Source organism: Sturnira hondurensis, unplaced genomic scaffold (assembly GCF_014824575.4).
Source record: "Sturnira hondurensis isolate 20B ecotype Veracruz unplaced genomic scaffold, ASM1482457v3 Scaffold0006413, whole genome shotgun sequence".
NCBI classification, from domain to species: Eukaryota; Metazoa; Chordata; class Mammalia; order Chiroptera; family Phyllostomidae; genus Sturnira; species Sturnira hondurensis.
The window spans coordinates 21,036,856-21,051,730 of record NW_028079044.1 but is presented as its reverse complement, the minus strand read 5'-3'; the positions used below and the strand labels follow the sequence as shown (position 1 = coordinate 21,051,730).

At 44.3% G+C, this 14,875-nt stretch overlaps 1 protein-coding gene across 3 annotated transcripts in view; it reads left to right on the top strand.

Annotated features, from left to right (window-relative positions):
• The window catches only part of ARHGAP25 (Rho GTPase activating protein 25), an 82,753-nt gene that overhangs the window by 44,608 nt on the left and 23,270 nt on the right, over positions 1-14,875 (top strand). For 2 of the 3 annotated variants that reach the window (XM_037048200.1, XM_037048201.1), the window contains exons 3-4: positions 2,562-2,649; positions 8,493-8,609. In XM_037048200.1, the coding sequence (XP_036904095.1) occupies positions 2,562-2,649; positions 8,493-8,609 (205 nt within the window). The remainder of the gene's footprint in view (positions 1-2,561; positions 2,650-8,492; positions 8,610-14,875) is intronic. The other variant, XM_037048202.1, reaches the window with a different exon arrangement.

Sequence of the window (14,875 nt, the reverse complement as noted above, 5' to 3'; positions counted from 1 at the left end):
CCTCAAGTCTCTGTTACAATTGTGGTTTACATAATCCTGGCCGAATTGTCCCATAGTCTCGTCTCCTGCTTTTTATGAAATTACCCAGGTGGTTGTCTACAGTGGTGTACTGGGGAATATTGTGGTAGGGGAGCTGATTTAGATGCAGCATTTGCCAATTTCCGTGGTATAAGTATTCCTGCCCTTAGTAGCTTGACTCAAGCTACTGGCATGATATTGCTGAACACAGAGTTGAGAAGAAATGAGCAGTAGTAGCACATGGTATATTGAATTTCTACCACCCAGATTAGACGTGAATAAATACTGCAACAAAAATCATGGTTAAAATTAGTAAATGATTAGGAAAGATGAATTTTTAGTATTATTACCTTTATTTTCAATATAAAATATTTCATTGTAAGTTTATATAATTTAACTTTTAATAATGGCTGTGTTTAACATTTGGTTCACAGAGTTCCTGAAAATGTAACAGTTCTAAGCCAACATAAGTGAGTCCTGGCGTTACCACCCACACATCTCTGGCCCCAGCACCATTGCTGGAGGATTCGTGGCCTCCAGCGAAAACCTCTCCCTCCTTCCGTCTTTGTCCAGAGTCTACCCCCATCAACTTGCTGACTAGGCAAAAGTGGCCACGGGCAACTTAGATCTTTCCTTTTCTCAGACAATACTTCTTCCCTATCACGGTTCCTGCCCCACCCCCACCCTCACTAATGCTTTTTACTATTTCCTGCTCTTCCTTCCTCCTGTTCAAGGCCTTGGTGCTCAGTCTGGGGAAATGTCTTACAGTTTGTCATGTCTTGGTGTGATTTAGTTTAACTCTGATCATTACTTCCTTCAGCAAGAAAGTGGAACCTGTAAATAGAGCCTTGTAGTTCTGGAATCCCACTGACCAATGTTTACATTATAGCTTTCCTATTAACTAGCTTTGTGATGTTGGACTGGCTAACTAACCTCTCAGAGCCTTACTTTTTCATCTCTCCAATGAGGAAAATATCAGTTGTCCCTTGCAGAGTTCTTCTGGAGATTAGATGTGATTGTGTATTCAAAGCATTTAACACAGAGCCTGTTATCTAGGGATCACTCAATACGTAGTATTTATATATTTGATATTTTATTTTTATTATTTTTGGGTGAAGTGATTTGGGGTGTCAAATAATGATTTAGCAAGGCACTTGAGAGAGGCAGGTACCTCTTTCCCCCCCTCCTATCAGGCGGTGCTCCCTTCTATATAAAAATAACAGGGCTTTTTATTTTAGTGCCACAACTCATGCAAAGTAGCCCAGCAGCACAACCTCAGGGTAATTTTTTTCTGAGGTCATTGATATTTAAAGATGGTGAGGACCATGGAAGTGGAGGTTGTTTTTAAGTAATAAAATTAGAAAAGTATAAAAAACATGAAGAATTCCCTTTTACAGACTATTTTTTTCTTTTTCTTCTTCTCCTTCACCCTCCCTCTCCTCTCCCGCCTCCTTTATCCTTCACTTTTCTTCTCCTCTTTTCTTTTCTCCTTCTCCATTTCTTTTTTCTTCCACTTTCTCACTCAGTCTCAGACATTTTTATTTCTAGACACATAAGGAATATTTATTCTTTCTAGCTCCCAAGCTAATCTGAGCGTGCCTTAAGACTCTCACCTTCATAGCTCCTTTGTTGCCAGTCCTCTTCACCTGCACTTTGTTCTAGAACAGAGACATGCGTGTCTACTTAGCTCAGAATCAGACATGCTACCTCCAATAGCCAGTGAGACATAAGTTATGAGTCACTAACTCTAGAACATGTGAACTACGTCCGTTCATGCAGTCACTTAGACTTTCAAAGTGTTGGCTTCTTCATGGGCAAAGTGGAAGTGGGGAGTCTTGCGGATCTGAGCTGTTTCGGGGATCTGATGAGACGGGCATGTGACAGTGCACTGTAAAGGGTGAGGCATGAAACACACACAGTGGAAGTGACTTGTTTTTCTAATAACATATTCACGTGTAAGAGGCTTTGAACACACTTCTGAGATGATTTCCTATTCTGCCACTTTCTGGCTCTATGACATTGGGCAAACAAATTACAGAATCTTTCTGATCCTTAGTTTTCCGACTTGTCTGTGGGCATAATGATACCTCACTTAGAGGATTGCTAGAAGGACTGAATGAATAGCATACTCAAGGTGCTTAGCAAGGGGGAAGACTCCATGCCTTTGAATGGCTAACTGTGGTTCAGTTCTGCAGGGGATATGTATGGTCAGCATTACCTTCGCACTGCTCTGGTGTCTGGTTTAGCCAGACACAGGAAGTCGGGTCTGAGGAAAAGTGGGAAGAGACAGTTGTGGGTAATTGTGCCCCTTCAGCTCATTCTCCTGTTAGGACTTTGTTCTTTTCTCTCTAGACACCCAGCTTGCTCTCAGATAGCGACCATCTAATTAGACCAAGGCCTGAATAGCAGAAGGGCCCCATTCAAAGCTAGTTTTCCATATTCTTCTCTATTCCTTCCCCATCCTATCTGTCTTTCAACTTAATGTTAGCTAATAGGTGATAAAATGGCTGCTCATCTTAAAGCCCTGATTTTTGATCTTTCAGGGTTGTATGTATTTACCAGGAAGTACAATCAAGGAGATTGCCACAAACCCAGAAGAAGCAGGGAAGTTTGTCTTTGAGATCATTCCAGGTAAGCAAGGAAAGGTGGAACAGGGGTGTATTACATTCCCATTTTCTTTTGGATCCTAGAAGTCAGATATATTCAGTGAGTCTGTCGGCAACGGGCCCACCAACCTAATAAGGATGCAGTGTAGTTCTGTATATAGTCAATGAACCTGTACTAGTTCATTAACCAGCAAGTGGATTAAGTGGCTGTGCATTCAGTTCAACTCTGGATGCATTTCATGAGTGTGGACTTGGAACCAGGTGTTCCACTAGGCAGTGAGACCCTGATCAGAAAAGTACATCTTCCCTGCTCACTAAAACAAGTGAAGTCTGGGAGGTGAGTGGGACATTAAAATTAATAGTTAAACTATAAATTGAACCATGTGAAATTGCCATTTTGGTAGGTGGAAAGTGGTCTGCAGTCAACAGTTTCCTATGGTTCAATGTGACCTAATAAGAAATGACAGCTTCAACTTACAGGGCACTTAGTATGTGTCGGGGGCTGTAATTCACATGTTAGCAGCACAGCAGAGGGTGCTTTTCCCAATCAAGAGTTACTTTACCTTCCTGGAATGCATAGGGGGCAAGGGGAATTTGTCTTAACTTGTCTCAAGGGGAGTTTGTTTATATTTGTGTGACTGTTACACTGAGGCTACTTGTCCCTGTCTCTCGCTCAGTTACCAGCCCCAGCCCCGCCAGGAGCCCCCGAACTGCTGTTCTGGCTGTGCAGCCAGGCTGCTGCTGCCCTGCTGACATGACAGGGGAAGTCACAGGGCCCCTGACCCCTGTTCCCTTGACTCCCTCCTTACCACTCACACAAGGCAGCTGTGTGCACGTGAAACTTGATGGAGAAGGCAGCATAGTGCAGAGGTGAGGCATGCCCAGTCTGGAGCCATCCTGCCCAGGTCCAAAACCTGGCCCTGTCACTTACTGTTTGTGTACCTCTGATTGAGTTACCTAGTTTCTCAATCTGTAAAATGGAGACAACGGTGAAAATAGTGAGGATTAAATAAAGAAATATATGTGAAACACTTGGCACAGTACCTGGTATACCCTTAGTGCCATGTAAGTGTTTGTTATTTTGGGAAGAACTAGAGAACATTATAATGTAGAAGCCAATCCTAAAACTGGCTATGACTATTTAGTTTATTGAAATAAATTTAATTTATTTACTGAAAACAGAGAAAATGTGTGTGTGTGTGTGTGTGTGTGTGTGTGTGTGTGTGTGTGTGTTTTAAGTGTAGCTCTCCCCAAGTAGGCCCTCACAGGCACACTCTTGTTTTCTTACCTAAAGGTCTATCCATCTCTCTTCCTCCTCAGAGGAGGCACTTACTTTTTAGTCTTTCCTCTCCAGGAAAACCCACCCTTTTCCCAAGGGTGTCTTCCATTCCTAGCATCACTTCCCCAGCACAATTCATGAGATGCAGCCATCCATGCTAACGCATGTCCCAAAGCCTGGATTTTCAGTGTACGGTAGCCCTGCTTAAAGCTCCAGCTGCAAATTCACCATGGTCTTTGAACTGAAGTTCAGTACCCTCACTGATCTCTGTGCTAGGATAAAATGAAGATTTGTTCTCACATTATCACTCACACTTGCGACTGTCTCCTGGGCTGCTGTGGAAATTCTTAGACAAATCACACATGCACGCACACACATGTAGAGTCTCATGAGGACGAACAGCAATTCTAAAGCAGTAATAAGGTGGGGAACAATTTGCCTAAAGGTGCCATCGTTTCCAAGTCTCCTCCCAACCTAAAGTGAGACAACCCTTTAGGTTATGACGCAGAGACTTTTCAGTCCCTCTTTTTGTCATCTTGTGCAAGATGATTCTCAGGGGCCATGGCTGGCATAAGAAGTGACCTTCCTAATCAGGGCCCTCTGTCTGTGGCCATCAGTGTTAGTTGCATAAAGGTCACAGAGAAGACTTTTGTTGTAGTTATGTTTTTCTTTATTTGGGACCGGCAAAAATTCAGGGCAGGCTTCCCTCTTCCTATTACCTCTAGCAGAAAAATGACCTGTTCTTCCACCCAAAGGGAGTCACCAGGGATAAAGGGGTCATTTCTTCTGCATGTGTTGCTTTTAATTCTTCTGCTGTATTATTAGATGTCATTCATTTATTCAACAAGTTTATTGACCACCTGCTATGAGTCAGGCACTATTGTAGGAACTGGGAATCCAGCAAAGAGTAAAATAGCCTGCATGCAGCCTACATGGGAGGAGACTGACAAAAAAAAACCCAAATGAATGAATAAATTGTATAGTTTTTATGATGGAATAGCACTATAGAAAAAAATTTAAGCAAAGAAAGAGAAAGTACTGGTCAAGGTGGGGATGGCAGTGGTTGATTTGCCATTTTAAATAGAGCAGGCAGAGTAGGCAGCATTGAGAAGGTGACCTTTGAGGAGAGATGGGAAGTGGTGGAAGGAGTAAGCCAAGTGCACATCTGGAGGAAGAGCATTCCAAGAAGGGGAACCGTCTGTGCAAAGTCTCTGAGCCTATTTCAGATGTTCAGGAAACATCACAGAGACCAGTGTGGTTACTGTGGAATAATGACAGGAAAAGAAGAGTGAGAGATTGTCAGGGGTGATCGCAGAGTTTACAGGCACTTTCAGGCAATTGTTAAAATATTTAGTTTTTAGCCCTGGCTGGTGTAGCTCAGTGGATTGAGCAGGGGCCTGCGAACCAGACGATCGGGGTTCGATTCCCAGTCAGGGCACATGCTTAGGTTGCAGGCCAGTTTCCAGCAGGGGCCAGTTCCCTGCAGGGGATGCACAAGAAGCAACCATACATTGTTGTTTCCTTCCTCTCTCCTTCCTTTCCCCTCTGAAGATAAGTAAATAATAAAATATTTTTAAAAAAATATTTAGTTTTTATTTTACAAGGATGGGAAGCCATTGGGAAGTTTTGAGCAAAGAGGTGACATGACCTGTCTTATGTCTTAAAAATTTTTGAGCTGAGAATAAACAGAGACAAGGATGGAGCAGAGAGACCAGTGAAGAGGCTATTGTAATTATCCAAGTCAGAGATAGGAACAGNGCAACCATACATTGATGTTTCCTTCCTCTCTCCTTCCTTTCCCCTCTGAAGATAAGTAAATAATAAAATATTTTTTTAAATATTTAGTTTTTATTCTACAAGGATGGGAAGCCATTGGGAAGTTTTGAGCAAAGAGGTGACATGACCTGTCTTATGTCTTAAAAATTTTTGAGCTGAGAATAAACAGAGACAAGGATGGAGCAGAGAGACCAGTGAAGAGGCTATTGTAATTATCCAAGTCAGAGATAGGAACAGTGAAGGAGTGAGAAATAATCATTTTACGGATACAGTTTTAAGGTAGAGGGGACTTCATTTGCTGATGGATTGGATGTAGGGAAGAGAAGTCAAGGCTGACTGCAAGGTTTTTACCTAATCAATGGAAAGGATGCATTTGCTGAGATTTATGCATGTAGCAAGTTTTTTTGTGTGGGGGGGGGAAGATCAGGGTTTTATTTTGGGACATATTAAGTAATTACCTTGATATTAATGATAAGAAAACTGATTTTCAGGATAATTTAGCTATCACTGTTAGAGAGATAAGTGTAAAATGTTAAGGGATTTATAGAATAGGGACTCCCACTTAATTTGGAGTGAGAAGAGAAGATACTAATAAAGGGTCTCTAGAAAATACAACATTTGGTCCTGGATCATGTAGCTCAGTAGATTGAGCGCGGGCCTGCGAACCAGAGTACTGCAGTTTGATTCCCAGTCAGGACACATGCCTGGGTTGTGGGCCAGTTCCCAGTGGGGGACGCACGAAAGGCAACCAACCATACATTGATATTTCTCTCCCTCTCTCCTTCCCTTCCCCTCTAAAGACAAATAAATAAAAAAAGAAAGAAAGAAAAGACAACGTTTGAGCGAGGCTTCAAAAATGAGTAAGAGTTCCTTAGGCAGGGGCAGAAAAGAAGGGAAGCTCCTTTCTAACAAGGAAAACAGCCCAATATGTGACATAGGTTGAACAAAATAAGTCAGAGAAAGTATGTCTCTGAGGGAAGAGTTGCTCTTCATGGGCTTTGTATTAATGTTAGTCAACTCCCCCCCCAAAAAAGAGCCCACCCTACCACCTCAATGTGACCAAATATTTTTTTATAAGGCAACAAAAGATTTTCAAATTTCTTTTGGTTCTGGTTTCTTGAACCCATATTAATATCACTGTGCATCACCTTCTTTACTCTTTGGGATGACCCAATTTTGGATTAATTTTGTCATTGGGTTATTAGATTTTTCTGGCCAGAAGGGTAGGTCTGTGGAAGCCCTGGCTACTTCAAAATATTTTGAGAGCTGGATGTTTCTCAATGGGGTTGCCATGATCTCCCAGGAAACGGGGTAAACCAAAAAAGGCATGTTCTTGATAACACAGTAGATTAGAGTGTAGGCATTGAGGGGAAGGATGCCATATGAATTTTGGCCAAGGTAAAATTTGAGGCAATATGGGCTAGTGGAAACTTTTGGAAAAAGGGAGACCAAGAGCCTTGCCCTGAGTTTGGCAGTACTTAACTGGGTACAAATGAGCAGGTGCCTTGGCATTTCTGGGCTTCATTTACATGATCTGAGTGGAAATGATACTAGAGCAAAGGGCTAATGTGATTTCTATGGAAAGTTTTAGTTCTGACCTGAGAATGTTTTGCTTCCCATTCTACTTTCGGAAACACCCAGACCTCAGGATGTTCCTGAATAGCCAAGGCTTCCATGGACTGACACTTCTGCTCAGAGGGGCTAATGACCCCATGATGAGGTCAGTTCAGAATTAGGTCATCACAGAGGGTAAGAGAAGGCAAGGCTTGGTGACATTAAGATAGGTTCAAGAGACCAGAACCAATGGGAAGTTAAAAGTCTTTTTGTTTTCCTGCAAGAAAATATAGGTTTGACCACAAATGTAGTGCTAAAACAGGCTCTCTTTGAGGGAAATGCCTGACCTTGAGAGAAGAATGGGTTGATGTCTATGAAAGCACTTTGAAATGATAATAGTATCTTGTAATTGAAAGGGATCACTGTTATTTTCTTGTCTTTCCCAAGACCCATGTATGATGCTGACCTTCTTCCTCTCTTCTTCCCTGTCCCTCTTTTTCTCTTTTGTCACTTTTTCTCATTTTCCTGGTCTTCTCTCCTACCACATCCACACCCCCCCCCCCGTCATTTTCTCTACCCCTTCGTCAATGTGAGAACGACAATTCAGGAAACACTACACATATCTGTTTGTGATCTTGTGTTTAAAGTAAAAATGGTAAAGAAAGTCCTAACAAACTCCATTTGTCCGTTAGATATGTATTGAGAACTTACCATCTGCCATGTCTTGTGCAGGCAGGAGAGCAGTCGGTAACCCTAAACAGGAAGTACTGATTTTGTGAGAAGGGGACACATATGTTTATTGTCACTCCCCCACTGAGCTGCTGTTCTCTCCCCCACCCTCACAACTGAATTTAAGGCTAGCTAATGAAGTATCCATGATTGGCACAAGAAACTGAAGTCTTCACATCTGTATGGGCCGATCTCCTCTCCTCTACTACTAAAACTGCCCCATGCATTTCCTCTTCCTTTTTTATAGCAAATAGCTTCTGTCTTCCATGGGAGCAGCACTCAGCCCAAGTCATCCTGACTGCAAACTATTATAGTCAGTGGTTGGTCTATAGAATTAGAGCTTCAGCAAAAACCAATAAGAGTGCACAGATATTCAGTGCCACTGAGGATAAGTAGATAATGCTTTGGTGTTGTCTGACTGGTTGTTCAGTTGCACCAAGGAAGCGATTTAGATGCAGCTTCTCTTTGCTTTGCCCTGCTCTAGCTCCTTACCACTCTGAGACCTTCATTATTGTTACTTCTTCCTCCAGCTTCATGGGACCAGAGTCGCACGGGACAGGACTCCTATGTCCTCATGGCCAGTTCCCAGGCGGAGATGGAGGAGTGGGTTAAATTCCTTAGGAGAGTTGCTGGCACACCCTCTGGAGGTAAGGACTCTGGCAGGCTTTTCTGGGCAGGTGTCTGTAACATCTCAGGGATGGGGAGGAAGTAGCTCCAGACACGATCTTTCCTTGAACAATGTTCAGAGAAGACCAGAGGACAACTCTGAGGCCATACTTATTGTTGAGCCTCTAGCTTTCCTCCCCAGGTGATCTCAGCTATTGTCTGAAGTCCGCCTGTGTTCCCAGGATCTGGGGCAGGGGGGCAATTCTGTGCCCTGTAACCTGTCCATCGGGGGCTATAAGAAAAGTGACTTGGATGAGACAGCCAAACTCAAGAGGGCCTGCTTTAATCTTCCCAAAAAGTGGATAGCACAGTTTCATTTACTATTTCCCACTTTCTAAACACAACATTTTTATGGTGTTAATCGGGCTGACATGAATCTTTTATTTACTAAAGCTCTATTATATGCTATCCAGCCTTCATAAGCCTAGCTTCAGCCTTCCTTACTGCTCTGTATTGTGAAATTGTTGACATTCTCCATTTTCCCCAGCCCAGTGCTTCAGGCTGTCTGTATTGACAGGGGTGGTAGAGATGTTGTCTATTCACCTGCTCTGAGTCAGAGTACTGTCTGTGTGCTGTAATCAGCATCTGTGTCTGTGTGGTGCTCAGCTCAGTCTTGCTGCCACCGTGAACTGCAGCACGCTGTCATCATCTCCATGGGGTTTCTACCTCCTCTCACCCCAAGGCCACCGCCCTGAGAAGCAAGTCAAGCATAAGTCCTGTGGGCAGGGGAAAGTCCAAGGGAGGGGAAAGAAGAGTACAGCACTATTTATTTATTCAAGGAACAGGGTTCAGCTCAGATGTGGCATTTCAGATGTTCTTTAAACCTCTCACGGAACCCAAAATGATAGATCTTGGGAAGAGAAGACATGGGAAGGCAGCAGAGTCCAGTCTGAGGTTCCAGAGCGAGTCAGACGTATGGTCTTCCTGTTTGTAAGTCAGGAAACTTCAGGCCTTCAGAAGTAAATGATTTGTCCGGGGGACTCAGCTATGGAGGAGCAGGGCCAGGGCTCCTGCCTCTGTGGTTGGCTCTCTTCCCCACAGCAGGATGCCGCTTGTAAGGTGCCCCCTGGGTTTTCTAGATGGTCAGGGCATGTCCCCTCAACCACTGGGGAGGTTCTGAGAATATTACTGCTGCCTTATTGCAATGCTTTGTGAAACTTTCTATGGCTTTTTCCACTCAGAACCTCCACACTGCTCACAACCTTCTCTCCTACCATCCTGACTGAGGTGCCATACTGTCTTGTCTGAATTACAGTCTGTTTTCAACAGAGTAGTTAGAGTGAACCTGTTAAACCTGTCTGTCATACCAAGGTCCTTCTCCACTCAGCACTGTCCAATAACTTCTTTTTTATCTAGAGAAAAAGTCAAAACTTTTATGATGACTCATAGTGTACCATCTGCCCCCTACATTATCTTTGACCTTGTTTCCCAGAATCTTCTTCCATGCTCATTCCTCTCCAAATTCACCAGCTTCCTTGCTTTTTTCCAAAGAAGAGAAATGTTTCTGGTTCGGGGTCCTTGCACTTGCTGTTTCCTCTGTCCAAAATTCTCTTTCCCCCCAGGTAGCTGTATGGTTTGGTCTCTTGCTTTCTTCAGATTTTTGTTCAGGCATCACCTCAATGATCCTGCCCTTGATTGTTTCATTTAACATTGAACCCTTCCCCACACTACTCCCAGCCCTCCCTGTCCCCTTTTCCTGCTTCACTTTACTCCTTGGCATTTACCTTCTAACATTTTTACCCATTTGTTTTGTTCACAGTTGGTCTCTCCTCACTAGAATGAACACTTCCATTTATTTTGCAGGACCTTCCCCCTCTGTTTTGGGCAGTGCTGTCTCTCAGAATGTAACCAGAGAGGGTGCTCAATAAATATTTATGAAATGAATGGGCAAAGGAGTGGTCCCCTCTTCCCACAACAGCACTGTGTTCTCCCATAGGCTCTCCAATTTGTTAAATGACGACCAGCTTATCTGCATTAGTCAGGAAATGAATAGACCCCTTACACAATTCAATAAAAACTTTGGATACTCTCCCCAGAAAAAATGTTCAGACAAAACAATTTTGAGTTCCACTGCAGGATAATTTCAGACCCCTGTTGTTCCCCTATACACCTTAGGTAATGAATCTCAACTTTGAGTTTTAGAAGTCATTCTAGTGGTAGTTGTGCAACGCTTCCTGCCCCAGTCTCCTTTCTGGCTCCTTTTCTCCCTTTATGGGAGAGATGGCCTACATGGTTTTCAAAACATACCCAACCTATTCCCTAAGGCTCCTCCTGCCTCATAGCCGGCCCTGAGCATTCCTTTTACCTTATTTGATTCAGGAACCAATTCCAATGTGGTTGTGTAGATGATTCCTGCACGTCTCAGGCACCAGCTCTGTGTTCTACAGTTTAACTCAGCTCTGACAGTTTACTCAGGGATAGCATCAGGCCCGCAGGTTAAGGGCTCAGTCCGACGGGACTGACCTTAATCCCATACATGCTTCAGATGCAAGCCCAGATCATCACCTGTGCTTCTGGACAACTGCCTATAGACTGGAGGTTTCAACAACCCCTTCCTTGGATTTGATTAATTTGTTAAAGTCGCTCACAGAATTGAGGAAACCAGTTTACTTGCTGGATGAGAGTTATTATAAAAGGATGTAACTTAGAAATAGGCAGATGAAAGAGAGGTGTAGGGCAACGTGTGGAGAAAGGGACATGGAGCCTTTACACTCTCTCTAGGAGCTTTGCTCTGCTCTGCTCCCATTTCCACGTGTTTACCGCCACAGAAGCTCTCTGAACCCTGTCCTTTGGGGTCTTTATGGAGGTCTCATAACACAGGTATAATTGATTAAATTATTGGCCACTGGCAATTGATTCAACCTCCAGGCCCTCTCTCCTCTCCCAAGTTCTGAGTTTGGAGGGTGGGACTGTTCCAAACCTCTAATCATGTGGTTGGTTCTGCTGGCAACAAGCCCCCCCACCCCATCCTTAGGTACTTTATAAAAGATAAAATATACTTTTAGAACTCTTGTACAGGAACTTTTGAGTTTTGGGAGCCCTGTGCCAGGAAAGGAGTCAAAGACCAAATACATATTTCTTACTATCAATCACACCTAAGAGAGCAGCACCTTACTCGGAAGTACTGGATGCAGTTTCAGGTTTTCCTGATTTAAGTAGGAGAAAAGGAAGAGAGGAGATCACATCTCCGTTTCTGTTCCCAGGCTCACAGCTGGACATTTTCTCCAACACACCCCCTTCTTTTAGCAAGAAGGCTCTGCCTTCCCTGGATTCCCACGTTGAAACCTGGTCTCTGTCCCACCCCCCAGGGAGCAGGCAGTTCATGTTGCAAACTGTTCCTCGGTCAGGACCTGCTTTGCCCTCTTCCTCTGGAGCCTGGCCATCTGGAATTTGTTCCCAGGCCATTGCCGGGTGCATAAGCACTGCACCAAATTGTGCATAGCTCTGCTTGGGCCACGCAGATTATAAGACCCTGGGGTAGGTCCCATGTGTTAAGTATCTTTGTGTGTTTGCCAACACCAGGCGTAGAATATATGAATATTGAATTGTTAAACGTCTAGGTTCCTTTACTTCCTCCCATTTTTAAGTTCTGTGGCCTTTAGTACATGATTTCACAATCTGTAGCAGAGTTTAGCTTGTGAGAGTATGCTGGTGCTGTGATTCACTGTTATTCCATGTGTTTTGGTTCTTTCTCTTTAGCTAAACTGGGCATTACGAGGAATGATTTTTACTTATTTTCATTAATTCCTTCATTCCTCTTCCCTCAGGTCCCAACACCAGACAGATACAAATTTATTCATTCGCTCAATTAATGTTTCCTGATCATGTGTCATATGCCAAGCACTGGGCTAGCACCAGGGGTGCAACAGTGAGAGAGAGACAGGGATAGAGAGAGAGGGAAGAGAGAGACAAAGGAAAGGGGGAGTCTGTTCTCTCAAGGAGCTCACAGTGTAGTAGAAGACAGAGAAGTTAATTTTTAAAAATCTGAAGGGAACCATAAAATTACAACTCTGAAGAGTACCACACAGGAAAAATACATGATGGATGACGGGTGGGAGGGGATTATGTTTATCAGGAAATTCAGGGAAGCCCTGTAGTAGTGAACAGCTTAAATCTGAAGGGCCAATAGAGGCTAACTAGGCTGAGAAATGGGAAGAGGAAGTGGCTCAGTCAGAGAAATAGCATGGGCAAAGGTCCTGTGGCAGGAATAATGGGCTCTGGATTGAGAGGAAGATGATAACAGTGGAAACAGCCTTGTTAAAGATGTTAGTCTTCATTCTAAGGTGGCTTGGAAGAGGGGGGAGTGGTGGGGATGGAGAGAAGTAAATAGATTTGTGAAATATTTCAGAGGTAGCATTGTCAGGACATGGGAATGAAGACACCATGAATGAGAATGTGGTATCCAAGATGAGTCCTCTACTCCTGGCCTGGGAGTGAATGGAGGGATGAACACTGGGTTGGCAACATCACACTGCCCAGGGCCTTTCCTGGCAGTCCTCCCTGCTCCTGTCTATCAGTACCCCCACCCCCATCCTTCAACTCCAACCCCCATCTCCCACCCTAGTGATGCCAGGAGTCCATTTCAAGTCTCCTGGGTCTGTCTGGTAGGTTGCTGCCCTATTTGCTAAATCATCTCAACGGGAGGAGGAAAATCATCTGTTTATCCAACAACCCACATCCAATACCTCTCTCTGAAGGCTTGACTGAACCACCTGCAGCGGTGAAAGCATTTCCAGGGAAGGGTGGGCTGGCTTCATCAATGCTAAGTGAAATCCTGTGTTCCTGCCAGATGCTTTGATATATGGGGCAATGCTGGTAAGGGCTTGTGGGAGGGATTTTTTTAACCCACCTCCATGGTATCCCTTGAATGGCAGTTGACAATTAGCTGCTAAGTAAAAGGAGGCACTTATTTTTATTGTGGGCCCTGACAGCTTTATGTTCAGTCTTTAAAAGCCAAGAGTCATGTGTATAAAGGTGAGTGGGGAGGGGAAGTGGTGTGGGAAGGAGGAAGGGAGGGCCCAGGGCAGGTGCCTGCAGATCCCAGAGTTTCCGTGCTGGAGTCAGAACGGGAGCAGTATTTACAAGCATGTGCTGGTCTGAAAGCGAGAGAGGGTGGTTCTTCCAGCCTGGGCAGGAGGAAAGGCTTGAGGCTGGCCCAGCAGAGGCTGCGATCCCTCGCCCTTGCCCGCCTCATATTCCCAGGATGCCACAGTGGGAAATGGGCTGTGGTTTTCCCTCTCTGGTACTGCTCTTCGGCTGGAATTTCAGGAAGAAAATCCGCAAGCTTCGAAAGCAAGGTATTTCTTACCTATTTTGTGATTCAATTCTTCCACTAAAAGACATTTTGCCCAGGCTCCCCCCTTCTTCCCTTTCCTGTCAGGGACAGGAAGGCTCCTGGAACTGAGCCCATGGGAAGCAGGTACAAGCTCTTGGCCCACAGGGCCGGTGGGAAGTGGAGGAAGCATAGAGCAGGATGGAGTGGGGCAGGCTGTCCTGGTGACCTGGGATGGGAAGGGACTCTTGTCCTGAACCCAGGAGTGTCTGAGTGATGGTGAAGGAGGGACCAGTTTAGAAAGGAGGTGACAGCTAATTCTTCCATTTTAACTTCCCCAAACCAACCCAGTATCTTGGGGCTTTTTATCAAAATTGCGGAGGAGTCTTGAGACATACGGGCTGGAAGATGGCCTGTGAGCAGAGACTGGGCAGCTCTCAACCTCGACCTCCCTCCCCTTGAGACTTGGCTGATGTCTCAAATTCTCCTAGATAAATTTATTTCACATACTTTAAACAGAAGGAATTAAATCACTGAATTTAGAACCATGGGGCAAATGTGGCTTCGGGCAAATTCCTAATCTGAGTCTCAGTTTTCTCATCTGTAAAATGGAACAGTAATATCTACTTCTTAGGGTTCTTATGAGGAATAAATAGCAGCACATATGAAAGCTTCTAGAGCAGTTTGTCATAGAAGTAGCTTAACTAAATTTATTAAGAATTATTATATGACATTATAATTAGCTGATCAATTACAATTTGTATCTGTTAAGACAGAAATGCCTCTCTCAATGTTGACTGGTCTGACATGACGAGCAGTCCTGAGTGAATGAGTGCCTGGCAGAGGGTAGAAAGAGCCGTGAGTAGTAGTTCAGTGAAAGGGCAGGTGCAACCTAGGAGGGCATGGCACAGAACAGGAGGCCTGGGTTGGTCCCTTGGTGTCCTTGGAGAGTGGTCTTTGAGTATCTCCCACCCC